This window comes from Anoplopoma fimbria, chromosome 24, assembly GCF_027596085.1.
Source record: "Anoplopoma fimbria isolate UVic2021 breed Golden Eagle Sablefish chromosome 24, Afim_UVic_2022, whole genome shotgun sequence".
Taxonomy (NCBI): Eukaryota; Metazoa; Chordata; class Actinopteri; order Perciformes; family Anoplopomatidae; genus Anoplopoma; species Anoplopoma fimbria.
Window position 1 is genome coordinate 11424042 of NC_072472.1, and position 27393 is coordinate 11451434.

Sequence of the window (27393 nt, forward strand, 5' to 3'; positions counted from 1 at the left end):
AGATAAACAGATGTTTGCATCATATATTGTCTTACGCAAACCTGAGTCAAACATCCTCCTGATGTATTACAATCAGGCAGGGAGTCGATCGCCACTCTTAGAAAGTTATGTTCTTAGATTACATTTTTTTTTCTGCAGCCACACATGTGCTTCTGCTCAGTTTTGCCCCTCCTTTATATGTGTCTCCCCTTGCCCCACTTTCCTCTGTGCTTTCAAACTGTCTTTTGACATACATAGAAAATACAGACGGTGATATGCCCACTCACCTTTTCAGAATATTATTTGCAGAAGGCTGGTATTACATGCATAAAGCAGAGTTTTAAAAGATTAAAGCTGGTTTTAATGGTGCTTAATCCTTGCTGCTGCGTGGACATTGATGACACCTGGCTAACAGCGACAGTGAAAGAGCGAGACAAGCTGCAACTCGCCTGTCGTACTGAGAGGGGGGCTGACAGACAAGAGAGGGTGAGGAAGGGGAGCAGAGTAGGGAAGACAGAGATGATTTGTGTACATTTTGCAAGGAGCAGTCTGTCGCAGATTGTGATCTGACATTTGGCACCTCACACACACACCACTCTCTTGCACATATCTGCAGAATCTGTGCTCTGCAAATCTGGACCAGATGTGAAGTGTTTTGGGACCCTCGACATCAACCTGGCAAGGGGCAGGTCTCCGCCTGAATTATCTGGGTGGGGTCAGCAGTGTAGAGGGGACAATTTAAGTGGTCTTGCTGTGGTTTTTTTGCATGGGGGTCATTAGAAAGGAGAAGATGCTCCCGAGGTAGGAACTAGAAACGGAGCTGGCTACAAGCAGTGGGGAGCTTGAATGGGTAGAGTTCAGATTTCTGTGTGGACCGGGTCTCTCTCGGTCCTCAGCTGTGGCTGCAGGGCCTGGAAGAGCCACTGCTTATCTCATAGATCCAATAAGGGAACAGTTGATTGCCTTTAAGCAATGGGAAATGCTTTCCTTGCTCCCTCCCTCTTTTCTCCCCTCCCTCCCTCTGTATTCTCTCCCTTTTTTTTTTCCTTGGAGTTTCTCGAGCACTGCCTCTCTACCTTTCTCTCCCTATTTTTTCTCCCCGCTCCCTCCCTCCCTTCCTCTCCCTCTCTCTCCCTCTCCCTCTGCCCTGCTGTGAGTAGGTGGTTCCTTGCTTTACTTGATTGGTGTGAGTCTATATAGAAGCAGAGACGCTCTTAACAGGCTCAGAGTCTGGTGGTGCCCACTTGCCACACGTTCCTAAAAGGACTACCTGGTTTTTTTTTTTCGGTGTCTTCTCCTGAGAGGATTTACTTTCTTCTGACAGCATGACGGAGAACAAGAGGAAAGATAAGAAAGGGAGAAAGAAGGGGGGTAAGAAAGGACAAAAGGAGAAAGAGGTTGATCCCACAGCAGGTAAAAAATAAATTAAAGGTGGTTTCTGTGTAACATTTTATGGATATACAAATACATATGTGTTTATGTACATTGCATTTATGTGTGTGTGTGAGAGAGAGTGAGTGAGTCTTGGAGAGAAAAGTGAGATAAAGTTTGTGCGTCTGTATCACGGAAGTTTCGGACAGAGTATCACCTTGGCTTGTCAAAGCTTGCTGCTAGGTTGTCACATGGATCGGTCTCCCGATGTGGACAGCGTGTAGAGGCACATCTGGTTTTGGCAGCACTTTGGAATTGTAGAAAAGTGAAATGATATGACTTGTTTACAAAATCAGCTAAAAACTGAAGTTTCAGCTAAACCAGCTCTGGAGCTTTCAGAGCCAACGCACAGTTGTATAATAATCTCTCTGAGGAAAAAAAAAGATTTCTGTTAATTCATGGCATAGTTTTCACAAATTTTCTGCCACATATCACAGGTTTGTCCTTAGAAGTGATATGATTCATATCACACTTTTTGACAGGGTTAACAGTTTCTCGAGTTACTTTGAACTTAATTATGAGTAAGTGGTGAGTCATCCAAAATGAAAGTCTGTTGGTATATTAGCTGGAAGCTACTTTGACATTGGATTGAAGCGCTGCTTGTCTTTCAGTGTCTTGAACGTAGCACTGTGCTTGCTCAGTGGTGGATCCTACAAGCTGAAGCATGTCACTGTAGTTTGACCTCAGGTCACGGGGAAGCCCAACCCCCGTTTCAGTGACACTTTAAGGACAATACCATGATTATCACTGCACCTACTGATACTGCTCATTCTTGGTGTGATCAGATACTGTATCTCAGTAAGCATCTCTTGATGTTGGTAGCCATTTTGTACCTGCTGATGTCACTACTGTCAGCTTCCAACAGATAACCTTCAAGACTAGGTTTAGCGTTTTTAATTAAAAAAAATTCCGCAGGCGTTCTAGATATTTAACTTGTGACGCTTTTCATCTTAAATGTGCTAATGTAGCTGTTTTTGGCATCTGTGGTTAATTTTTGTGTTTTATAACTCGTGAAAAGTTGAGTATAAATAATTGCTGTTCCTGGTTCCAAGTTAGATTATGATCTATAAACATGATCTATAAACAGCTCTCCCAACTACAAGGGACACAGAATGCTTGCAGAAATTTTTTGGCGTCTTTGCTAATCAATGAGCACAGCTGCCATAGACAGAGACGAGAGCCATGTGAAATGAACATAGTCAGGTTTATTTTCTCTTTTCACAAAATCTAAATAAACTGTACTTGTCTATTGTTGAATTTCACCGAAACGCATTTAACATTGTAACTGCTGTTGTTCATCGGTCAGATGACACTTTTCTTGTCAGTTTTAAAAAGCTTTGAGAGCTTTTCTCATTTTTTGTTTTCTCAGAGTAGTTGTATTAACAGTCAGGCCCCAGGGCTTTTTCCAGATATATTTAAAGACAAGACAGGAATAGAGTAACTATGAGCATTGTGAATGGCAACTGTAAAATACCACAATGTCGATCTAAATCAGCTTTCTCCATAAAGAGCTGTCAAATCATTACCAACTGACATCCAATTCATTCCAGATATACTACAAAGGTTATGTGCTGGCTAACAGCAAACCAGAGCTGTACACCTTTTTAGCTAATTGTACTGTAAATTCAAAAGGTATATTGTGGTTTTATGATATGAATATTTTAATTACACTGAACAATTAAAAGGCGACCTATGGACAAGAGTTGAAAATTAGCAATAGCTATAAACTCTCTTTGCAGCACACTTCTTTGTAGAACAATGTTGTATTGCATTGTCCCTATCAAACAAAATACATTCAAATTAAAATATATCCAGAGAATGATAGTCTGATCATGAATCATCTGATCATTTGTCATCATCGTGGGTAATTGGGAAACCTGCGTGAAATTACATGCTTGCTACCGTTTGTAAAATGGAGCTTTCAAAGTAGGCCATGATGACAACATGCTGTTGGGTGATCCCTGTTGTGTCGGCACTGGTGGTTCTTCATGGGTGGAGTGAAACCACATCAGGTGTTCTGGGCGTAATGCTCCCAAAATGGGTCATCCAAAATACAAAGACAGGAACCAAACACCACTTTTAACAAATGGATCCTCTACCAACTACTTCAGTCTGATCTGCATCTTTAATAAATGTTGCCAGCCTGTTATTATCCATACGTGATCTCTGTATTAATTAAAAGAGTTGACATGTATACTGCAGCAGAACAGTATGCCAGCTTCCTGTATACTTTGTTGTCGGCTCTGTTCAAAACATATTCAAAGATCCTTTAGCTAGATAGCTTGCTTCACTGGTGTTCTGACGCAGTGCCCGTTTTGAATGTTGTGTGGTTTTGCATGGACAGTGCGCGCATCCACCAAAATATGGATATATGATAGTTTAGTTTGGACAATTTCCCCATGTGTCACTCAAGAGTGCTACCTGACAGTTGTATTAAAGGATCTGAAGATAAATAAGTGAAAGGACATTTAGAAAGACTTTAAGATCAGATGTTTGTGTTTTTGCTTCCAGACATGAGATAGCTGGTTCTTTCCTGATTAATCATTGCAGTCAAGTTGTTAAACACTCATTCTCCCTTTTTTGTTTTGTAGTTGTGGCTGCTAAAATGATTGTCATATGCTTTTCATTTTTTAATTTGTTAAAACTCTTGACTTGATATTAATCTCAACTACTTCAAGATGTTATTGAAGTACATTATGTTGCATTGTGGAAAATATGGTTTACAACAATTGTGTTAGCGTGCATGTGTACATGTTCTCGTGTGGAGATGTGTCAAAGTATAATTGTAGGTAATCTAGCCCATGAACTCTTCGCTGAGGGTGTCAGGCTGTCAGTCAACCCTCACCGACGTCGCAGGAACAAGACAGTATTGTCTCGTGTACTGTACCATACTTTTCCAGAGAACTTAGTTCCATACCTTTAATAAAGGAGATTACACAGCAGGTAGTTCTCAGCTATAATTGCTCTCTCACTGGATATGAAGTCACCAGGATTTGGACCAGAAAGTATTTCAAAAAGTGTTGATTTATGGAATTCTGCTGCCTCAATCAGGTCTCTCGTTTTTTTTAAAAGCCTGTGTATTGTGGCTGAAAGTTGACACTCTTTAAATAATGTTGAAGGACTTTTCTAATGAAGCAGGCCGAGGGTTGGAAAGGGAAAACTTCTGCAGACCCTAACAAAGACATTTGTGCCAAAAATGTGTGTCCTTATTGGAAAGAAAAGACCCCTGAGGGATGGAAAAAAACTTTGTTATAAATAAGACAAGGAAAGCAAAATGGCATTTCAGCAAATCTCTCATTAATACAATGTAACATTAGAGTATAGCTCTCTTTTATCAAATAGCAGTTAGAAACCCCTGTACAGTCTGCCTGACCTAAATAAACATCCTTGTGTTGGTGATAGTGTCGTAATCCATTCACTTCTACCATCCATCTTATACTCAAGACAAAACTCAACAAGTTCTTTTCAGACTGGGTTTGCGTGCGTAATAAGGTTGGTCATAATTAGTTGTGGAAGTGGAGAGTTGGCTCCTTCATTCTGTGCCAGATCTTTATCATGCACCTACCACACCTTTATTATTGAAATAGAAATGGAAATAGAGCCACTCAAATTATTCAGTAACAAAATGTTTTAAGTCGGGACCATCAATCAGAGGAGGATGTGTGTCCTCAGACAAGCAAAGCTTACGATTCAGGTATGATCTTGCTTTTTATAATTGCTCTTACAACATTAGCTCTTAGTGTGCTGGCACAAAAAACAACTAGAAAACAAATCAGATATCCAGTTTATACAACTCCAACTGGCCTGTTCATTCAGAATTATAGTGCCTATAAAACACCTGGAAATCCGTTCATGGATAATGTTTATCTTAAGTTCGCCGTCATAGTCTCAATATAGCTAATCAAAAACACAAATTGGTAAGAAAATAGAAGTCTCTTGAAGGGTGGTTCTTAAAGAAAATGTCTACAGACAAATGAAAAGGTTTTAATATGAAGCCATATTACAAATTAAACTTTTAAAATTGCTGGTTTACCAAAGAGCTTCCATGTAATATTGTGAGTGCAAGTAATACACATTAGTTTGCAGTTCTGTTAGTGTTGACCATTTTCACTGATTACTTTGCAAGTGGCCTTCACTTCACTTTACCAACAGATAATAAGTTAGTATTCCATCAGTATTCCATCTGGTTTGATCCTCCAACTCACGAGAAACATATCTCTTTGGCTTTCTTCACCAGCCTGTAGTTAACATTGTCTTGTCTAATGCTTATTGAAATTGGCCATATCACTTGAGTAACTTGATCATTTTTATTTACATCACATGCCTGCCACTGAGAGGTAAATGTCAAGGAAGTGATCATTCTTATACAATAAATGCATTCAGCTTTTTACAGCACAGCTAGGACATTCAACAATGACTACAGTGTACAAAAATGCTATGAACATTTCCTGATCATGAAAGTCATTTACTAAGCAGTAAGATCAGGACACAGCAGGAGCTGGTTTAAATATGGTGTTTTATTTTATTCTAGTAATGCGCTGTTCTTCATAATAAGTCACAACAATCATTAGAGCAGAAGAGCATGAAAGATAATGTACACTGAGACCATTAAAGGCTAGGACTTATACATGAGTTTCTACTTAAGTTGTGCAAAAATATTGTTATTTTAGTCTTTTGACAGTTTGCAATGAAAACTCATTTTAGTTTGTGTTGAGCTGAAATAACCTCAGTTTAACAAATGGTATCTTTGGGTTTTCCATGTTGGTGGTTTTAGAACTAGAAGATGTGGTTGTCATAGAGCTGACTGTACGCAATTATGTTCTCCCTTTGTTAATAGGGTAACTTGTTGTCATTTAGTTGTTGCACTCAGGCCTCTCACAATAGCACATTTTGTTGAAAGATATATTGTCTCAGGAATAGTTGGGATAAACAATATAATTGTCATTTTATGATAGTGATATAATGATAATATAATATTTCAAGTAAACCCCTTTAAAGTGCAGTCTACTTTTCATTCCTACATTAGAATTGGAAAGTTAAAACAATATTAAAATAGACAAAATAAATATAACATAAATAGAACTGTTGAAACAGTTCTGTAATTCCTCAGTGTGAAGGCATACCTTTTCTTTGGTAGGGATGGACAGTAACACGGGGATCGTGGTTGATCAGTAAAATGTTTGTTTCAACATGTTCAGGGCACCAAACTGATCAGTTCTGCTGCTTGTAAGCAAATGTAAATTATTTGGCCACTTTTGATTCTAATTCAGCCACATCTGGATCTGGACATAAAAGCAGTCCATGCATAGTGTTAACTAACTACTTTTGTGCCACTGTATGAAGACTTGATGTTTGCACAAACCCTATTTAAACATTGAGCATTGACCAAATCAGAATAGCAGAAATCATTGAAGTGTGACATGCATTGTTGGTATTTTTTCTTGTGTCTTACTGTCACAGAGAAACACAAGGCATATGCTATTCATTTCAGTAAAATAAACCCTGTTAGTTGCATGTCTGCAGAGTTAAGTAGTGAGAGATAAGTAAAGTATTTTGAGTCACATATAAACAATGTAGCAGATCATTATTTGGGGAAAGTGTATTAATTGTAGTGGGAGGCTGTTGAAATGATCTCTTTGAACAGATGTTGTGTTACAGTGACTAGTGTGCAGTGTCTGAAGACCATTCCCACATGCAGAACCCATTTCTCTTGCTGTCTCGCCATGCAATTTGTCTTTTGACATCGTGCAGTGAAGTGACATAACGGCGGAGTAATCAGGGATACTTTGTCTAGAAGGGGAAATACAAAGGCATGCCTCAGATTCCTTTTCTAAGCTCCTGGAAGTAAAACAGAAATGTTAACTCAATAATACGAGCAATCCATTGTTAATTCATCAAGTGACTTTGTTTTTGAACTTCTCTCTGGGCTGAGGTTTCCAACTGTTACCCAAGGCAAGAGCTGTTGACACGCCGGTTAGGCTTCTATTCTCAAATTTGGTTTTTATAGTCCATGTCTGCAGCTGCCCCTCTGCTTCAAAAAGAGAGAATCAGTCTGTTGTTGAGGCGGGGGTTTATCGTTGCTGCCTGACACTTTTTCCACTGGTGTAATGGAAAATGAGATAACCATTTGTCTCAGAGATTTATTCTATTTCCAATGATAATGACTCTTTTTTATGGTGCTGGAAAACGTTAAGTGGAATTTGTTAAATTAAGATGCTTTATCTCGGTGGACTTGATTGTGTTGTACTTAAGTTTTGTCCATCAAAGTATCAACTTTATGATACTCTGTTTTTCACATCTTTCATTCCAAACATGACAAACTACTGTATATCACTGACCAAGCTGTCACAGTACATTATTTTATGATTTTTACAAGTTAATGGACAGTTTGGATGCATTCGTTTTTATTCATTTATTTTGTGTTAGGCAGATTAAGGAGCTGGAAATACTTGGCATGGCCCCGAAGAGTAATCTGGATGCAGTATAATGTTAAACATCTGTATCTGAAAGCTGGAGTGTCTGATGGACTCCCTTGTCTTCATTAGAGCTGCATCCTGTAGATGGAGCAGACCCTCTTACACATCTGGCTCAGTGCGCTGATGAGAAGTGCAGTCCTGTGTTTCTGTAACTATTCCAGACAAAGTTTGTTTAATTTGCTTGGCAAGGACAAAACTGTGTCCAGGCGTAGTATAAAATATTATTCCTTTATGGTGCAAACTCATTCCTGCCGTTCTCTGACTATGACTGACGCAGCGTTGCTCGGGCATTGTGCTGGGTTTAGTCTGGCACAGTTTAGTGTGTATAGAAGTCATGTACAGATTCAGACATGAGAGCATGAACGTCTCATAAATCATTACATACAGCAGTATACAACATTTTTTTAAATAATTAGATTCAAATTACACTTTTTTTGCTAAATTTAATTTTGAAACCTTAGCACAGCTGTTGAAAATGTGTGATGGAACTGCGTATCAAACATCTGTGTCATTACGTACAGTACAACTGATTCGGTTTCCATTCGCCAGCCTAATGTGAAAATTAGGAAGATCAGCAGACCATAGAGCATTTTCCTGTCTGATCTTTATTTAACATCAAGTCCCATATAGTATGTTGCATTTGTTAAATATCAGAAAATGTGTAATGTAGAACATCTGGAGTATTAGGAGTCTCATGTTCAGAACATGTTCTTGCTTGGTAAAACCCTCTCTACGCAGAGTTGATTTGAAATGCCGATACACGGTATGTGTGCTGCCTATATAATGTTATCATATCAACCTCTTATTAAGAATGTTTATTGTCTCAAACCCTTTTGGGACAGTGAAATCTCGAACTAACAGCTGGAGCAATCGCAGCACAAAGATCCATCCTGATAATAAGCTCATTAAGGTTACTAAGTGCCTCGACACAAAAGCACGTCTGTGTTAGAATCTTTGTCTTTATTTTCCAAATGCCATGAATATCATCAGTCACATTTTCCAACAGGAAGCTGCTCACAGATAAAAAAAAATAAACACTGTCTTACCAGCTACAGAATAATTTTAGTAACAAATAGATGCTATTGATCTAAGAATAGTTGTTTTTCTGTTGATCTGAGCTGTTTTTGAGCTATTTTAAATTTGACATCTTTGACTATCTGTGATTCCAGAGGAAATGAGCACAAAGTGTACGTCAGACAGACAGCTCTTTCAGAGTATGTGGTGTTCAGTGTTGTGCATTTGTCATGGAAGATCCAAATGTCAGTAAGCAACAAAAGTCGTCAGCGTTGTCAAGGAACACTCCACGATTAGGCTGTTGTACAAATTAAGCTAATTCCATTTATAGCATATATATTTCTTAAATAAACCAGGCAAACATCTCCTTTTGTTCCGCATCAACTGAGAAGTTGTTCAGTGTCAAAGCTGGAGCTGAGAGCTGTAACCTCTGGCTCTGGAGTTTAAGTGCCAGGCGACCAGAGGTGGCTGGTCTTACAACGCACAGCACTTCATTTCTGTAGACCGAGCTCTTAAATATACACATATGTGCCAGACAAAGCTGTTTGCATGTGATCACTTGTGTAATTGGTTTATACGATGAGCTGAGTTAGGATCAATATTAAACAACAGAATGCAGAATCATGACATTGACTATTTCGCAATAGCTAACGTATTTGCTTTGTTGGCACAGTGCCATGGCAAATGGGAAGTGTGAAAATGCTATTTTAGATCCAGCTGTACCCCCAAAAAATAGCTTTATACTTAAAACCATAAAGAAAAAAAAAAGGCAGCATCATTAATACGTTTTTTCTTTCCGTGCAGACTTGTCGCCATTACCAGGTCAGTGAAGTAGGACAGTCTCTCATACAGGAGGACGACAGGGGATTATTTTAGTGCCCCTCTATTTCAATGTTTAATTGAAGTCATTACCTGTGTAAACTCTTCACTTTGCTTGTCATGCTTTGTTTTTTCGCCATTATCCTTTGGTGATGATGCACAGCAAGCAGCTGGGGTTTGTAGGATTGCGCAGTTTAGCATATGCATGAAATTGTATATGTTATACATAAAGAGAGAGAGAGTGTTTGTGTGTGAGAGAGATGGGGGGGGGGGGGGCATCTTGGCCAGCCCCTGGTTGACCTCTGTTCACCCCTTCTCCCTCGCTCCGCCCTGGATGAGTCGTCTCCTAAACATGTGTGCAGCTGTCAGCTGGCAAGTGTTGGTGTGTTGTTGTGTGTGCATGTATGTGTGCGTTTAGACAAAGATAATTTTCATATTTCAATTTCATATTTTCTTGTTGGGACAAAAATTACGGAAATTACGGAATATACCTTTTTTTTCTTTTTTTTTCTCAAACATTACATATAATAAACAGTACAGTTTAAAATATGACCAAACTCAAGACAATATGAAAGTGGTAAAAGGTGACTGAATCTTCAAACTGTGTGATAGAGCCGGTTTTTCAGTTTTGCAAAGAACTGCAGAAGATGAAAGAGTTGTGATAAAAGATGTTTCTTTTTGATGTTGTCATCACAACAAACTAGTTATTATAGCGTAAATTATTTATTAGCTTTTCATGCTTACCTCTCTTTACTTATTGTGTCAGTTTGTGGTTGCAAATGTTCCTCATGAGCGAGTGGATGTTTGCTAAATATTGCTTCAGGTGTTTTCATAGCAGCAAAGACGGAGGGAAATTCAGCCTGTTTATTAGTCTGAGGCAAAGTTGATAATGTCTCTAGTGACAACATCTGGTGGTCACATGAGAGAGTTGTTGGCTCGGTCCGTAGAGATGATCATTGGCGCCTCTGCTCGATCCTTCTTTGTCTCGCTGTTTCTCCTAAAACACCAACAAACACAAGCCTAAATGAACTGTGCAAACCAAACTATAATCAAGTTTGTGTCTTCAGCGGTTAACAACATTGACTATTCCTCTTTCTCTCCTTTTAGCTGCCGCTCCAAAGTTAAAACCGATGAAGAATCCAATAATAGTGGAAGAGGGAAGCAAGCTCATAGTAAAGTGTGAGACCAACACAGCGAACCCTCCCCCCACCTACAGATGGTTCAAAGATGGCAACGAGCTGAAGAAAAGCAAAAAAATCCGAATACGGAACAGCCTGTGAGTACAAGTCACCCATGTCGTGTAAACCTTACACAAACAGTGTAAGATGAAAAGAGACTGAGGCACTCACAAAGTTGAAACAAGGTTGCTATTTTCAGCTTCAGATACTAAATCAAGCCAATGTATCAGCTCCACTTATGCCCATGGGTCTTTCTCATACAAATAAAAAAGCAACATTTAGAGGAAATAAAGCACATCCATCCTCAATTCAGTTAATTCACAAAGTAGAATAATCACGTTTTGCTAGATGGAGTCAAACCTCTGGCTAATCCTTGCTATCCTCAGCTAGACATTGGCGGGGATATGACTGACCTTACAGGGTTTATATTACATTTTAGCCTGTCGCAGTTAAACATTTCAGTGAATCCCAATAGGAGTAAAACCAGACCAAAACCCACTGTACCGTGCATACATTTTGTTTCCTTTTATGGTCCTGGTCCATGAATGTATTAAAAAACACTGGATACAAGAATCAGATATGGTGATCTCAGCCCATAGACTTTACATCATACAAATAAATGACTTTTCCACTTTATTAATTCATAAAATAAAGAGACATAATTGACCTTGTTTGCAGTTTGAGGTCTTCTGACAAAACTTTTACAGATGTCTCTTTCATGATAGCGGCCCATTTAGAAAAATGCTTTTTGGGCTGCAGAGGATTTATTTTGTTGCAGTTCTACAGTCGACCACTGGGTAAACTTAGCAGCACTGGCAACAACATAGTCAGCTCTCTTAATACATCCATGTGAGAATATATCTGAAAGTTTTTTTAGGAGAAAATACCCAGCAGCAAAAAAAGAGCTGAAGTAGACAGAACTATAGTAAAACCTCCTACTGATGTAAGGCTATTGACTTGGGCTGTAAAACCAAAAGCCCCTTTTATAACACAGAACACTAGATAACACTTGGTGCTATGATTTCTTATTGTAAGCATTTTTTTACCCCCAAATTTGGCCCCAGAGAAAGAGATTATGTGTACCTATCAAATCATCGACTTGTTGCCATGCTGCTGTGTGCCCTGTTGTCTGCCTCTCCGTCCCCCATGTTTCCACTTGTTGCGTTTCCATGCTATTTCCTCCCTGCCCTGATTCCCCTGACTCAGCTGTGCAAGTGTTTGTCTCCCACAGGAAAAACTCCAAAGTCCAGATCAGCAGAGCAAAACTGGAGGATTCTGGGAATTATACGTGTGTGGTGGAGAACGTGCATGGAAAGGACAACTCCACTGGCACTGTCAACGTCCAAAGCAGTGAGTACTGACTCCTAAGCGACACGTAAAGAGGCACAGATGTACATAGTTGATGTTCTTATGTCTGCTCTCTCGCCAAATGAGAGATGTAAAGGAGCCATCGCAAACAGGCATGTAACAATGGTAACATGCATGAAGAACAACTGTCCACACATGTGGCTGTGGCCCATTAATCACTGGAACAGTACATCGTACTTGGAGATGAGTGGAATGTAAATGCAATGTGTGGTTTGATCTCTAGGTTTTTCTTTCACTGCAGTCTGCTGGCAACGTGAAATCCCACATAACTGTACTGCACAGTGCCTTTGACCATCACTAGCACACAACAAAAGCAGTAGACTGTAAAATGTAAAAATATAGCTCGACAGAATATGAAAGTATATGAAAGTTGTAAAAAAAAAAAAAAAAAAAAAAAAAAAAAAGGGTCTCCAGAGTGTGTGATAGAATCTAACAGGCTCGTTCAGCAGTGTGTGTGTGTGTGTGTGTGTGTGTGCATTGCTGAGTTTTGCAAAGTACTGTAACAGATGAGAGAGTTTTGATAACAGCTGCTTCCATTTGGTGGGGTGTTGAGTTTGTGTTTGTTCCAAGCAGTGCGGGTAGTGAGTGTGTTTCTGCTGGGGGTGGCTAGTTGTCTGAGCGGATGGAGCCAGTATGTAAAAAAAATATTTATATTTATATATAAAGAGCAGATTCATGTGGCTTTGCTTCTGCCTGGATCAAGGGAGGTCTTGATGTTATCTGGTTCAGGACTGTCAAATAACTACACGGCAGATTGTCTGGCACGCATGAGTCAGAATGCGGATGTTCACCTGGAAGACCTGAAGAATGCTACGTCATTTCTCAAGACTTTGATGCTGTGCAGACAAAGGGCTGTAATGTTGAGCAGAGTTAGTGCAGATAGCGTGTCTTTTTTTATCATACTGTACGTGCATGACGACATATTGGTGAACCATGTCCAAGTCGATTCATATATCCGCTAAGTACACTGCTTATGGAGAAAATAAAGTGGCACTAGAGAGGAGATGCACAACTTCTCATAGCTGACTTCCTACACTGGCGTGAGAGGTATAGCTGGTAAGGAAAAAAGGATGGTGCTGGAATTTAGCCATCACTCAGTGTCCTTGTATTCACATTCAGGCACAATAATCACCCCCCCCCTTCATCTTTTTTACTTGTCAAGGCCAGCCTTTAGCGTTTTGTTTACGGTTAGCAGACTTAAGCCGAGCTGCATTATCAGAGTAGCAACTCTTTTCAGATAAAGAAAAGGCCCACTGTTTGAAAACACAGAGATTCTCAGCATCCAAGTTTGATTTCCAGCAAACAATAAGAAAAAAAGAAAGAAGTCATCCATCTTGTATTTAAATAGGGCCTCACATCGCCCCTTTTTTTATTTCCCGACATCTAAAAAAGCTTCAGTTGAGCTTTATAGCTGGATAGTGTGACATACAGTATACTGTACGCTTGTTACGACACTTGGCTTCATTCCAGTGCAGTGATATATATTTCTTTTTTCTCATGACCGTGCAATATTCAAAGGGTCAGTGACGCACGATTCAAAGCCATGCCGGCGCTAACATTTATGAAAAATTCAACGGTAATCACTGAGTCATGTTTAAAGGCAATTAAATAAAAATAGGTTAATTGGTGCTGTACATCCTGCAAAGGTCGGGGGAATCCCTGGTGGTAGCACCTGTCTGCCTGAGTGTTTAATGAAGGCTTATGAACATGTGACTGGTGGCCCATGAAACTCTATATGATGATCTTAGCAGGCGAAAGGGCTCGTAATTCAACGATATAAAAGAAAATATAATATTACAAAGCAGTGAACAAGTGGGACGAGGCGTACAGTAGCCACAATGGATAAAACATGACTGAGCAATTATACGGTACACTGGACACCGTTTTCACTTACAGCACACATTCTTTAACACATGATATCCCTAACTTCAGGTGCAATATATTCATTGATGTGAAAACCGTGTGTTATTGTGCCACACATTTTAGTGTGTTGGCATGCATGTTTGTTTGCGTGGCCGTCCATCAGCACTGACATTTCCTTCAGTCACTCCTGGAATATTCAAACAAAGGCATCAGTGTATGTCCTATCATGTGCCGTGATCATCAGATGTCTGTCTCTGAGGAGGTGTTTTTGTTTGTGTATGTGCGAAAGTGCCTGTTCTCTGCTCAATAAAGAAAGAAAGCCACATTGTGTTACAGCAGCACGCCTAGTTCCGTCATGCTTCAGGGAAGAAGGCAAGACGGGGCGAAGCAGGGGTGGTATGTCCATAGGCAGGGGGAGGGCTTCACTGAAACTGCATACAGTACGTCAATAAAAAGAAATGGCTGCAAACTGCATGTTGCTGTGATTGTCATATGCTGATGAAAGGCTGAAATCAGCAGATGTTGAGTAAAAAAAAAAAAAAAAAAAAAAGACATGACGTTTGCAGAGAATGCTTGTAACAATAATGGGCTCTCTCTGCCTATTAAACAGGTTGGATTTGAAAACATCTGTTTGAGCCAAATGTGCTATTTGCTTGATTTCGATGCAGAGGACACATAATTCAATTCCACCAAGAGCTGCTTTTTCATCCTAAGGTCATAAGATGTATGACTATTGTGTGAAAGGTTCTGCAGAGGAGTAAGCTTGCCTGCTGCAGTGTGTTGCCGAAGCAGCATGTAACCGCAGTATTATCTGTGTATGTGTGCCTTTTAGGGAGGGAGACCAAGGGGAGGGGTGCAGATGTAGATGGACAGAGAGAGCAAAAAGAAGAAGAGAGCGTGAATAAAGGCAGGAGGAGGGGGGGGGTACAAAACGAGGGAATGCATGACAGGAAGCAGACAAAGACATTACGGTACAGAACAAGAGGGGGATACAGCAAGAGGAAAGAGAGAGAGAGAGAGAGACAGTGAGGGGACACAGGGAGAAAAGTATGGAGAGGAGGAAGACAAGAGCCCGCTGTGTTGCAGAGGAGACCATCACACCCATTTTAGAATGCAGTTATTGCTTGCTACCTACTGTATCTGCTATGCCTACAGTCAGCTACTAGAGCACAGGCTTTTTTTTTCTACCTGTGTTGTGCAAAGCATGCTAACACGGCTTGAACCGGCTTCATCAGTGTGAAGTCCCTGAGGAAAAATGCAATCATTAGGAATAAAACGGCTTTCCCGCTGACTGGCTTCTCCCGCAAGACAGAAAGTGAAAGCTGTCAATCGTAGATAATAAAGTCAAACAGGAGCGTCATCCTAACCCGCAGACAGTGAGAGGGAACGCAGCACATGGCTGTGGCTGCCTCGCTGTCTGTTCTGGTGAAGGCAGACTTTGGGAAACCATCACTCAGCTCCACCACATGGTGAATACAGGCCACCACAAGCTCAGCGGCTCACACAGACTCCCGCCCCGTACCAGTCACAGTTTGGAGACGTTGATGTGTTTGTGTAAGGTGGAGTGTGAGATTAACTCCTGATTCATATTCAGGGTTAATTTCCCCTTAATTTAGGGGGCAGGGGATATTTCTTCATTTTCTTTTTTTTTCCCATTAAATAGTCGGCTAAATGTCAGCTGTACAAAACACAGGAAAGATATTTTATCAACGAGTTTGAACATAGTCACTTTGAGTCAATATGCAAAGCTTCAATTACGCAAGGAGTGCCAGACAAACCTGACTTGTAGCCCTGAGGTGTGATTAAATAGGAGTTGCCTAAACATACCTTAAATAAAAAAAGAAATAGCTCCACATAGTGCAAAATGTGTCCTGTAGAGGAGTATGTGGAGGGCAAGAATCACTGCCACTTGCCATGAAAAGCAAAAAAACCCCCATATAAACCCTCTATATTGATACTACACATAACAGCTGGTCATTACTCAGCCCGGCCAACAATATTTGCGTAGCAAGACAAATGCGACACCTTTGGAACTCCGAGTCGAGACGTGGAGCATGGGTTTTGCAAATTGCCTTGGGCGGGAAAAATAACTAGAGTGTTCAAGGCTGAACCTAAACTCAAAGTGAACCCCTCATGCATTTTAATGCACGCAGTACATTTTGGCTTCATGCCAACCATGCAGTTTGCCAATAACGTTGAATGATTGGACCTGTTTGGGTATTTTACTCATGTCTTTGTTGCTTGACCAGTGGGAGAGAAACACACTCTGTCAGCTGGGCAGTGCCAGTTACTGTGCAATTATTCAGCCCAGATGGTTGGACGTTCTGCTGAGTTGGACATTTTAAGTTGCTTGTTATCAATGTTTCAGCCTTAAGATCGTTTTAATACTTTATCCTTTTGCTGTGGCTGCACTTTAGCTGCTTCTGCAACTTGATATCAATGAAGTGGAGACATTTTTTACATTCTTTTCTGAATCCACAAGACTTTCCTCCCTAAAATATTGTTTGTTTTTTGCCAACCTCAGGCATTGTGATGGAATGCATACGAGTGTACAGCACGTGTGTGAGTGTTTGGAATATCATATTCCTTTTAAGTAGTTTCTGGAACAATTGCTGCCTTTTCCAGCCTTATACCCAACCCCCAGTGTAGAGGACCAGGGACCATTTGTTGTCCATTTGGTCTGACCTCTACCCTGTAATCAGTCCGGTATGGTAAGACCTGCTGGCCTTCTGCAGAACGGTGTAGTATATCATCGACCGTTTTCTATAAGGCCAGTGTGAAGGAGCAACACGAGTCAAAGTTTGCTTGGCTCCACGTGGCTTCAGATTAAGGCCTCCCATTATCCTACAGGCTGCTGTGTTGTGATAAGCGCTTGTGAGGCAGCCATGTGTCTGCAGGCTGCAGGTCACATCCTTGGGGGGTGCTGTGTGCAGCTCCATTGAGAGAGTGTGTGAGCGTCCAGGAATGTGTTGATGGAAATCACAGCTGAACATATGATTGCTCCAACCTCAGCAGTCATGCTGGGGCCCACCAGCAACAATTTCGTGCATGCACGCACGCAGGCCCACACACACACACACACACACACACACACACACACACACACACACACACACATACATAAACACACACGGACACATGTGCACACACCTTTACATGTATGTTTTCACTCACCATCCTGAAGCCAAACACACACACACACACACACACACACACACACACACACACACACACACACACACACACACACACACACACACACACACACACACACACCCCATCAAAAAACGAATGCTTAACTAACTCAAAATGACTTTTATAACCAAGTGGACAGAACAACACTTCTCAGCAACAACGTGGAATGCTCAATTAGTTGAGACTTCACAAGGTGTTGCATCTTGGTCACACATAGCATGGTTCGAGCTTTGCTTCAAGTGGTTGTTCTCTTCCATCCCATATGCTGAATTTGACTTCAGGCCACTGCGGGAAGCTGAATTTTACATGCACAATGTTTCAGCTACAGAAAGTCTACTTATCACAATTTAGAGTTTTCTCTTGATGCAAACCTTTAAAGAACAAAGCTATGGTGCTGATTGGTGGTGATTTGGCACTACAGTGTCGCACCATCGAGCGTATGTCAGAAAACCAGACCAACAACAAAACATCTGAACATGATAAAGAATCAGTCTTCAAATAAGCAGTAAATTCACCAATTGACCATTATCATAAAATAGTGCTTCACGTACTCTATTTGCCTTCAGAGGACACGGCTACAAAGAGTCTATAACCATAAATTTCAAATTAAGCTCAGTTGTTAGAGCCGGTGTATTACACTCCAGACATCCTTGAAGTAAAAGATGGATTTTGTTGTTAATAATTTGAACCAGTCAGCGTCTACTCTACAATTATTTTTAGTATAGTTTTAATCTTTTAGAGAACTTATTGTCATGACATATTTACCTATAGACAGATAAAATAATATTTATTGGCCTGTGGTCAGGTTCATTCCCCATCCTTGTTGAAGATAGTCAGTGACACAAAGGAGAAAAAGTTTATGCTGATGTGATGACACAACTCATGATTTGTAGAGCATGATTCAGTAAAAGATTAGTCTTGGAATGGAAAGACATTCTTTTTGTAAATTTGTATTTAATGTTACAGAGGACATGATCCAACACAAATAAACACCTGACAAGAAACACCCACAGCCTTTTCTGTTTTCCTCAAGTAATTCGTCATATCAGTTCTACGTAAGTGAAACATTACAGTAAGTGCTACTTTGAACAAGATAAACAACAACTTCCTTCGCTCCTTCTATGTCTCCATTTAGTCTTCGTAGTAAAAACAAAACTCAGTGACTCTTACTACGCAAGGGACAAGATAAACTCATCTCTAATGACGCTAAAGGATGTTAGTTGTGGTTGTGGCTGAATGTGGAGTATCTGTATGCCAATCAATTCTATCGATTGGTGTGGGTAAGCAGTAGCAGCAGCAGCAGCCATGAGAGGAACAGACCTCTCACATCTGCCAAGCGTTCTGTATTTACAGGCCACTGGAGAACAGCTTGTCTCCGTTCTGTGGATCAAGCCGCTGTGCTATTAGTCATGCCCACTTTTTCAAAATTATCTTCAGTCCTGGGGTCTGGACAGGCGTTCCTCCAAGGTGGCCCTCTGATTGCACTAGAATCTCAGGTCTTGACAGTTGGCAGGTTTTACCACAAAATCAGGATCCAATTTATGCTCTGTGGAACAAGTAGGATGTTGAAATCTAAAGACACGCATAGCACTGAAACAAGTTGGAGTTAGCATAGGCATTGAGGTTTTAAAATGCTGCTGAGTGTGCGCTTTTTCAATGAAAAATGATGCAAGTTATTGATCCTGACTTTAGCCTTTGGATGCAAAACAACAAAGTATCTTAACAAGTTGCAGTAACCTTCATTCTTACAGTCTTCAATTCTGTATGGTTTTCATAACAGCCTGCAGGTAAACCTGAAAATATGTAATCCCAGAGATACATATTAAAAAGATGTATCTGAATTTATGTTGCTCTGGTTTGCAAGTGTTGAAAAAATACTGTGGATGTTTACAGCAGCTGACCAAAGAAAAAAACAAGAAAATGAAGAAGTTGAAAATTAACTCAACATAAAGGTCTTAATTGAATATTTGAGCCAATGCAAAACAATAACTACGCAAAACTAACAGTTTAAAATCCAATCAATTAGTTTCACATCCCGATCTAAAATGTCATGAACTGAGATGACACTGTTTGTTATCATCACTTCTTGCCTCACGACAGCTGGAGCGTGTCAGAGTTCAGACCTTGTTTGGATTTTCATCCGCAACGATGTTTAGTTCTCGAGGTGGTCACAAAATCGTCACTTCGCCCACGCTGCCTCTTTGTTTTTGTTTATCGTCAGTGCCTTTCTGTATTAGCGGGCAGCATCCGGTGCAGCGGGAAGATCCAGAGTAGATGAAAGAGTTTATGTCATGAGCGGATGAACACCCACAGCATCGTAAGCACGCATCCTCACTGAGCCATCGGGGCACGAAAGAGGGTTCAGTGTTTAGATACAGCGCAGGACTGAGAATGATTTAATCACTACACCTTAAATATCATCCAAAGGAATGATATATTAATGGGAAATACTAATTCATGATGAATAGAAACCAACTTGATAGGACAAGGTTATTGCATGCTTGTTTTACCTGTAAGAAACAAAACTACTCCTTGTTTTGGCAAGTTTTTTTGGCATCTAGGTATTTTTATTTTTTATTGGGCTCATTTGCTATAAATCCAAAACCATATTTGGTTACATATTGTATATCACATTTCGTGAATCCTTCTCAGCTCAGCTCAGTTTTCAGGCGTATATATGTCAACTCTATCAACCTCAATTTATTGTGGTAGAAGATAAATTATGTTAGGTGGTTGACTCATGCCACATAAATCAGCCCCTAATCTGTCAGTAGGATTTTCAGTTTTTGACAAATGCTATGCATGATATGAGTTATGAGCTTTGTGCAACTATCCCAATATGTTTGAGAAGAGGCAGCTGCTGAATGCTATCATTGTCAGAATCAGAGAAAAATAAAATAGTAAAGTAAAAGATTTTAGATAGAAATTGTTGCTCAAAGCGTCATTACGTTTATCTCTCTCTCTCTCTTAATTCACTTTAATCCCGTCGATCCGTCGCGATAAGTGAGCGCTCCTCAATCAGATCTTTGCAAAAACAAGTAAGTCATTGAAAATCAGAACGCATCTCACTTTGTAGGATATCCAGTAATCTGGCGGTGTTATGTGGGACAGTTAAGCCCTCGGTGTGAATGAGTGAGGATATTGGCTATGTGTGTGTGGAAGGAAGCAGCTGTTACACTTGAAAAGCTGAGTGATGTGAGCAGGAGGTGACATGAGGTATTACTGTGTGCAGGGCTTTGTTAACTCTTCCATGGCCCGGGGACTCAACTTATCTGAGACTTCATTTAATAGCATTATAAAAGATTCCCTTTTAGCCCCCCCCAGCTGTCCTGGTGGTCTTTCCCCGATGCTGACCCCAACTGTTGATGACTGTGCAGGATTCTGTTTCAACTTGCCAAACAACTTATAAGCAACGCTTTGTTTGCTAATACTTTGAAAGGGGCAAAATTATGGCCGAAAACTGATTCAATGCGTCATAAAGGCTTGCTTGTACTGGGGTCGGTGAGTAATAATTAGCGGTTTCTTGGAGATCCAGTAAAGAAAAAGCCAGCTCACTGAGAACTATTGTTCACCAACATCAAACAAAATCCCCACACCTCCTATTACTTTACATTTTTCAGAAGTTAACATGAGCAATCCTGTGTTTTTTTTCAAAGTTTGCTTTGAGCACAGGGGGGAACGTATACTTACCATTCCATTGCTTAAAGCTCACAAGTGTAGTACTGTAGTTTGGTCGCCACAGCTGTCTCTCATCCTAAACCTCCCATTACTCCATCACGCTGCTTCCTTTGTTGGTGATCTTTTTAACTGTACTCGTCACATCACTTCTGTTGAGGTGTGTAAGTCCTTTCCAGTGGATTTTGCATGATGTACGTCAGCAGAGCTCAGAGGCCATTTCCTCCTGAGTGTGTAAGTGTGAACTGTGGATGGAATAGGCCTCACTTTAATCACAGATACACTCACAGTGAAGTCATCCTTTAGTATACAGAGGGCAGCAGCCTGACAAAACAGCTGGGCTACGTTGCCCGTTTTTCGGGACGTATAGCGAGTGTGGGTGGTGTTTGTGTGTATGCGAGTGAAGGAGGGCTGCGGCACACACATACGAGCAGACGGTGTGCTCTCTGGCTTTTTGGGAAATAGCAGGGGGAAAACCTTTAGTCCTAGCAGCTGGCCACAACTGTAGCTGTGAGCACAAGACCCAAATATGGAGCTGTGGTATATGTCTTCTGTATCTGGTACAAGGTTGCAAAGTCTGCCTTTCCTCAGAAATTAGGGCCAGCTGTTGAGGATGAAGGGCAAAGGAGAGCTGTGGATGCTTCAGGTTTTTCTCCTTTAAAAGTGATGAAATATGCAGAATAGTTCAAGGAAACTTATATACTTTTTTTCATTTTAGATAATATATGGTAATTTCTGTAGGTGACTTCTTTGTTCGTCCTGCTCACTAAATCTACTAAAGATTCCTTCTTTCCTTTCTCAACAAGATAGTGTCCTATCTTTTGTTTCCTGTGGACAAATCAGAGTTGTAGGTGGAAGAAGACATCACTGCAGTGGCACCTAATTTATAAACCTGCATATAACGCTGTAATGTTTATGAAGGATCTCGTTTTTTAAGTGCCTTTCCCCAGAAATCCATCCAGGAGTTTCTTTAGCTTTTACTGTTTATACGTAGAAAATATAAACATGAAATGCCAATGAGACAGTGGCGGAAGAAATACTCAGATCTTTTACTTAAGTTAAAGTAGCAATACCACGGTTTGGAAATACTCTGTTAGAATAAAAGTCCTTATTTATAAAGTATTAGCATAAAAATATACTTAATTTACCCAAAGTAAAAGTACTCATTATGTAGAATAATTTCAGAATAATGTACATTATATAATTGGACTATACATTTTAATCCATTATGTGTAAGCATCACTTTAAAGTTGCACCTGGCAATGGTGGGACTTTAAAATAATTGATATACTGTTGGGTAACATAATCCATAATAATACATCCCAATGTATTATTTGGTTATATTATTTAATAATAAGCTTGTCCTGCAAAGTAATTAGTAATCATAGACTGTAGATAAGAAGTCGAACCTATTCAATCATTGGTTTGTGGACTGACGTTTTTGATGCCTCTTATTCGGCCTTTTGGCAGTCGCCATCTTGGCTTTTTCCAACCAGAAGTGACACGAGAGGGGAGAGCTAAGTATTTACAAACGCTAAAATAAGGCATTTTCATGAACTGAAAACATACTATGAAAGGGTTAAAGTTCTAAGACAAAAACACTGAAAACGATGCGGTAGTGACCTGTCAATAACAAAGGAGCCACGCCCAAAAGCATTATGGTCTATTTTTCACATAATTGGATCATTCTTTACAAAATGAACATCACGCTGTATTGGAGAATTAGTTCACAATGTTTACTGATGTAATAAATCAAGTAAGAAGAAGGGTCATTTTCTTATAGACTTTTATACAATCAGACATCTTTTTGCAACCACAGGACGCGCCCCCTGATGGGGGGTGTTTGCTGCATATATGCTGGTGCCTCAAGAGGAGAAAATAAAACTGTGCAATAGGGACCTCTCTTTTCATTTTTACGATTTTCCTAGAATCCTTTGGAGAGCGTGGAAAGACAGGCATGTTTATGAAGGTTTCCAGTCACTTTAGCATTGGCTTCACTTTTCAGAACCACAGGCTGTCTGCAGTAAGTAATGTCACTCAAACATTTTATGGAGTAATAGTATAAAGGAGCATAACATGGAAATACTCAAATAAAGTACAAGAACCTCAAAATTGCACTTAAGTATATGTACTCGGTTACATCCAACACTGCATTTAAATAAAGGATTTGAACGACAAAACTTTAAACTTTTCAGTGAAATTTAGCCCAGTTCACAGTTAAATCAGGCTGGCTCCATGAAAATAAATCACTTTGTCATCTGATCTTAAATCAGTCAAACTAGACTTTAGTCACTTTATGAAATGTGTACATCCCCCATGATAAATCTATATGCCCTAAACATTACATTTACTCCAGATTAAAAAGTGGTAGACATCTCCTGCTTCAGTTTAGCAACATCATGCTACAGTATATATAACTTCAACAGCAGATGCTTGCAGAGTAAAATAGTCTGTTTTCACAGATTATCCTTTTATTCTATTTGTCTATAGTTTATGTATTTTATACAAAAGTCTGCACTAGGTTCAGTTGCTCTATATTGGATGACCATATGTACCGTTAACATGTGGTGATTTCTTTCATTCACCGGAGTGATTCTGTGATTTGAATCTTTGGTAACTGCGTGTTGTTCGTGATTCATTTCGAAGAGTATGCTCCTGCCTGAAGGTGCCATTGAAAGTTTTCTGCAGAGTTGTCATCTTGCTCCTCCTCACCTTGTGCTGCTCATCTGTGACTGCAGTGGCCAGACAAAGACGCAAAGATGCACGCAGTAGGATGCAGTAAAGACTAGTTTCTCAGGTCAGAGTGGGAAAATGAAATCAACAGGCATCCTCAGACTAAAAAACAAGGAAGCGTAATAACACCACGCTGAGCCCGAGCTCAGCTGCTTTTGAAAAGGACAGAGCTTGGAGCAGCCCTGTCTGGAACTGTCTGGAACTGTGCCGCGGAAAACACCATGTGTCACTTTGTTGCCAACTGCACACATCGTGGTGCCCGCCACACCAGCGGCCATACCAGCACCCGTTTGTGCAACCGCACCATACCCTGCCCTTCCTAAGTGCACTTTGCTTCTTTGCAGTGCATGAGCAGCTGTTGTGCAATCACACACTGGGCTGCTCTTTGATTTCACTTCAGTGCTGAGACGATTGAGGCAGGCAAGACCAGGCATATCAGCTATGTGACTGAAAAATGGAAATAGGAGACAAGAATATAAAAGAAGACTCACTGGTTGTGGCGGTGGCAGTCTTGATGAAGAGTGGGTGGTAGATTAATGTTCGTGGCAGGCTCCATTTTGTTCATTTCTAAACATTCCTGTTTCACATTGAAGGTGTTTGAATTGTGGATAATTTTCTATTGAAAAAAAAGCTTTAAGTGCGCTCTTATTCATAATGGGTTCTTTCGTGAGTCCTACCTACAGTAAATAGTAATTTAATTCCTCTTTGGGTATTTGTATGAAATCTCTCTTGCTCATTCTGAACTCTGAACAATATGCTGGAAGACACAGATGCTGGATGTTGCCATTGATTGGGTGTGCCGACAGCACGGTGTATGTGTGGAAGTGGGTGCGTGCGTGTTTTTTGTTGGCTTTGGCAGCTGAAATATTTTCCAACTTAAGATCCTGTCGACAAACCTTCTTTCCAACCCTCCTCTTCCCTTCATTACTCCTGTATCCATCTCATTTCTTTCTGTTTTTTCTTCCATTGCTGCTACATTTGTCTGGACTGTTGCCATTCTAAATCTGGTAATGAAAACATGTTTTGTTTGCCATTTATTATTTAATTATGAACAGTCAAATAAAGTATCAATCTTTCATGAATAGAAACACATTTTTTTTAACTTGCAGCAGACCCTCCATGTAGAACATGCAATGTCTGCAAACAAGGTCCAGGCATTTATGTTCTTTGTTATGGAGCAATTTTCTCCGGCTCCTCTTTCCATAGAACTATAATACCACCATTCAATACCACTGCTCTTAACATATAAATAGCTAAAAAACACTCTCTTTTATTCAAGCATCATCTTAACCCTCACTACACACCCTCTTTTACCACATCAGACCAGCTGTCAACAACTTCATATTGAACAAAAACCACACAGATTCGGTCTTTTGTGCTCATTTATCCATTTATCCATTCCATCCTGGATAAACAGTCTTGTCATATTGGAGACATGACCATAATGCAGTCCAAGTAAGAATGCATGCAATATGAATTAGCCTCAAGAATAGAGATAAAAGATCTTGGTCCCAGCTGTAACAGGAGACATGTCAGACATTCCCTGCCAAGTGTCGGGAGGTGAGGGGAGGGGAGGGGCGCTCCCAACTTTTCTTCTGGTACATAAAACTGACTTGTATCTGTAATGGCTCTGCATGTCTGGGTGGCAGAACCATTACAGATACCGCCCTCTTTATGGGTCTCCTGAAGGGTCTGTACTCAAGTCATTTATCACTTTCCCATCTGACAGATTTTCTATGGCTTGAGTTAAATTTTTCTTCTTGTTTGAATTGTGTTGATGTTCATTATACGATGAAAGAAAGAGTAAAAGGCCCTGTGTGCTTTTGCTGTATGTCCGCCATCTTTCGACACACTACTGCAAAGCTATCACTTTATTTAGTTTATTTATAAAAAAGAAAAACAGTTGGCAAGAACCTAATGTTAGATAAGCATTTTTGTTTTTGGACCTTCGTGTCCCTTAATCTTCCTTGTCTCACTGCAGAAAGGTAGTCCTGCCAGAGACAGACGCTGTCTGCACAGTGTTCTCGCTCACTGACAAAACTCCCAAATAGGCTACATAATTTATATTTTTTATCCTGATAACATTGCTTTTGAGAGTGAAAACACAAAGCCAGATGGAAGCGATCCACCATTGGTGGAATAACTGCCTTGGCTTTCTTCCTGCGCAGAATCAGATTCTGTTTCATGTTTTGGGATGTCTTTCTGTTCAATTGCAGCGCAGAAGTGGAAGAGATTAAGCCAACCAGAGGTGAATTATCAACATTTGTCATAAATTAGGCGGACATGTGTATAACTCTGCACCCAAGACGGGGCAAATGAAAATGTATTTCATTACACTACTCAGCATTTGGGGCTGGGTCGTGAGGTGCAGCGCGGGGATAGGATTCAATGTTTGCTGCATATATGCTGGTGCCTCGAGGAGAAAAAAAAACTGTGCAATAGGGACCTCTCTTTTCATTTTTACGATTTTCCTAGAATCCTTTGGAGAGCGTGGAAAGACAGGCATGTTTATGAAGGTTTCCAGATGGTCCTGCCTGCACCCCCAGCTTTTCTTTTCAGTTCTTGGGCCATGAAGGATTAATCAAAGTCAGTGGCAAGGGCTGATGGCTAAACACTGTGGTTCTCTCTAACCAAGAGGAAACCCCTCTTCTGCTCCAACTCAGATTCAGCCCTTGGGCTATAGGGCCGAGGAAAGTTGAAACCCAAGGTTAACAAAAACCAAGAAAACTTAACTAATCCCTCGCCACATAAGTGCAAATAAACGAACTCTGTTTAGCAGAGCCGCTGATCTCCTCCATGGGTTAAAGGAATTTGTGTCCGACATCCAGCCAGGAAAGCAGAGTCAACTTTGATGGAAATACCTTAAGTCTTGTCCCCTTTGTGATGTAGGGGATTGTGCTGCATGATATTTATGGATTCTCTGTTACATGTAAAGACTTAAATGGAGTTTGATGTCATTCTGGCCATGACTCAAACCCTTTTGCAGGGATTGAATGCATTTGCTCTGCAATGCAAGACCAGTATTAAACACAGCGATTTGCTATGATCAGGCTAAGGTTCTCTCTTTAATCAACCATTTTTAGCCTCACCATTAACGTCTCGCCTCTTGGGGATTGCAGATAAAAGTGCTCTCTGTGGAAAGAGGATGAAACCAGTATATATTACTGATGCATGACGGTGCAATGTACTGTCTTTGTTGGACACATGCAGGAATCACTGCCACATTAACCCGGCTGAACAGCTGCTCTACATGGCAATGATTCACTACACATGTTATTGTACCAACTGTCAACAGGAATTGCTGTGGTCTGTTCACAGCAGCCTCACTATATGACCACAAATGAGTCCAAGGCTGTTCACATACAATAACTTGCTTGGGATAAAACCAAACAACACAGACCACATATAGTCAAACACAGATTGAGATACGACATAAACTGTGAGTCTTTCATAGGTTGAAGTCAGTGATTATGTTATGTATATCTAACCCTCAGAAACAACAAATTTGTCCTACAGTGGTCCAAACAACGCAATATATTTAAAACAAAAAGGCCAGCTATTGTCCGTGATAACAGTTGTTTCAGTACCTAACATTGTTTTAAAATTGCACATATGTTAGATTCAGTTGGAGTTTCATTTATTGAGGAAATGTATTCCCACAA

General features: G+C 40.3%; 1 protein-coding gene across 1 annotated transcript in view; it reads left to right on the plus strand.

The window, feature by feature from the left end:
• The first annotated feature begins 1256 nt into the window (after positions 1–1256).
• The window catches only part of nrg2a (neuregulin 2a), a 47768-nt gene continuing 21631 nt past the window's right edge, over positions 1257–27393 (plus strand). Inside the window, exons 1-3 of the mRNA XM_054625372.1 lie at positions 1257–1392; positions 10827–10995; positions 12129–12247. Coding sequence (XP_054481347.1) covers positions 1305–1392; positions 10827–10995; positions 12129–12247 — 376 coding nt within the window. The 5' untranslated portion in view covers positions 1257–1304. The remainder of the gene's footprint in view (positions 1393–10826; positions 10996–12128; positions 12248–27393) is intronic.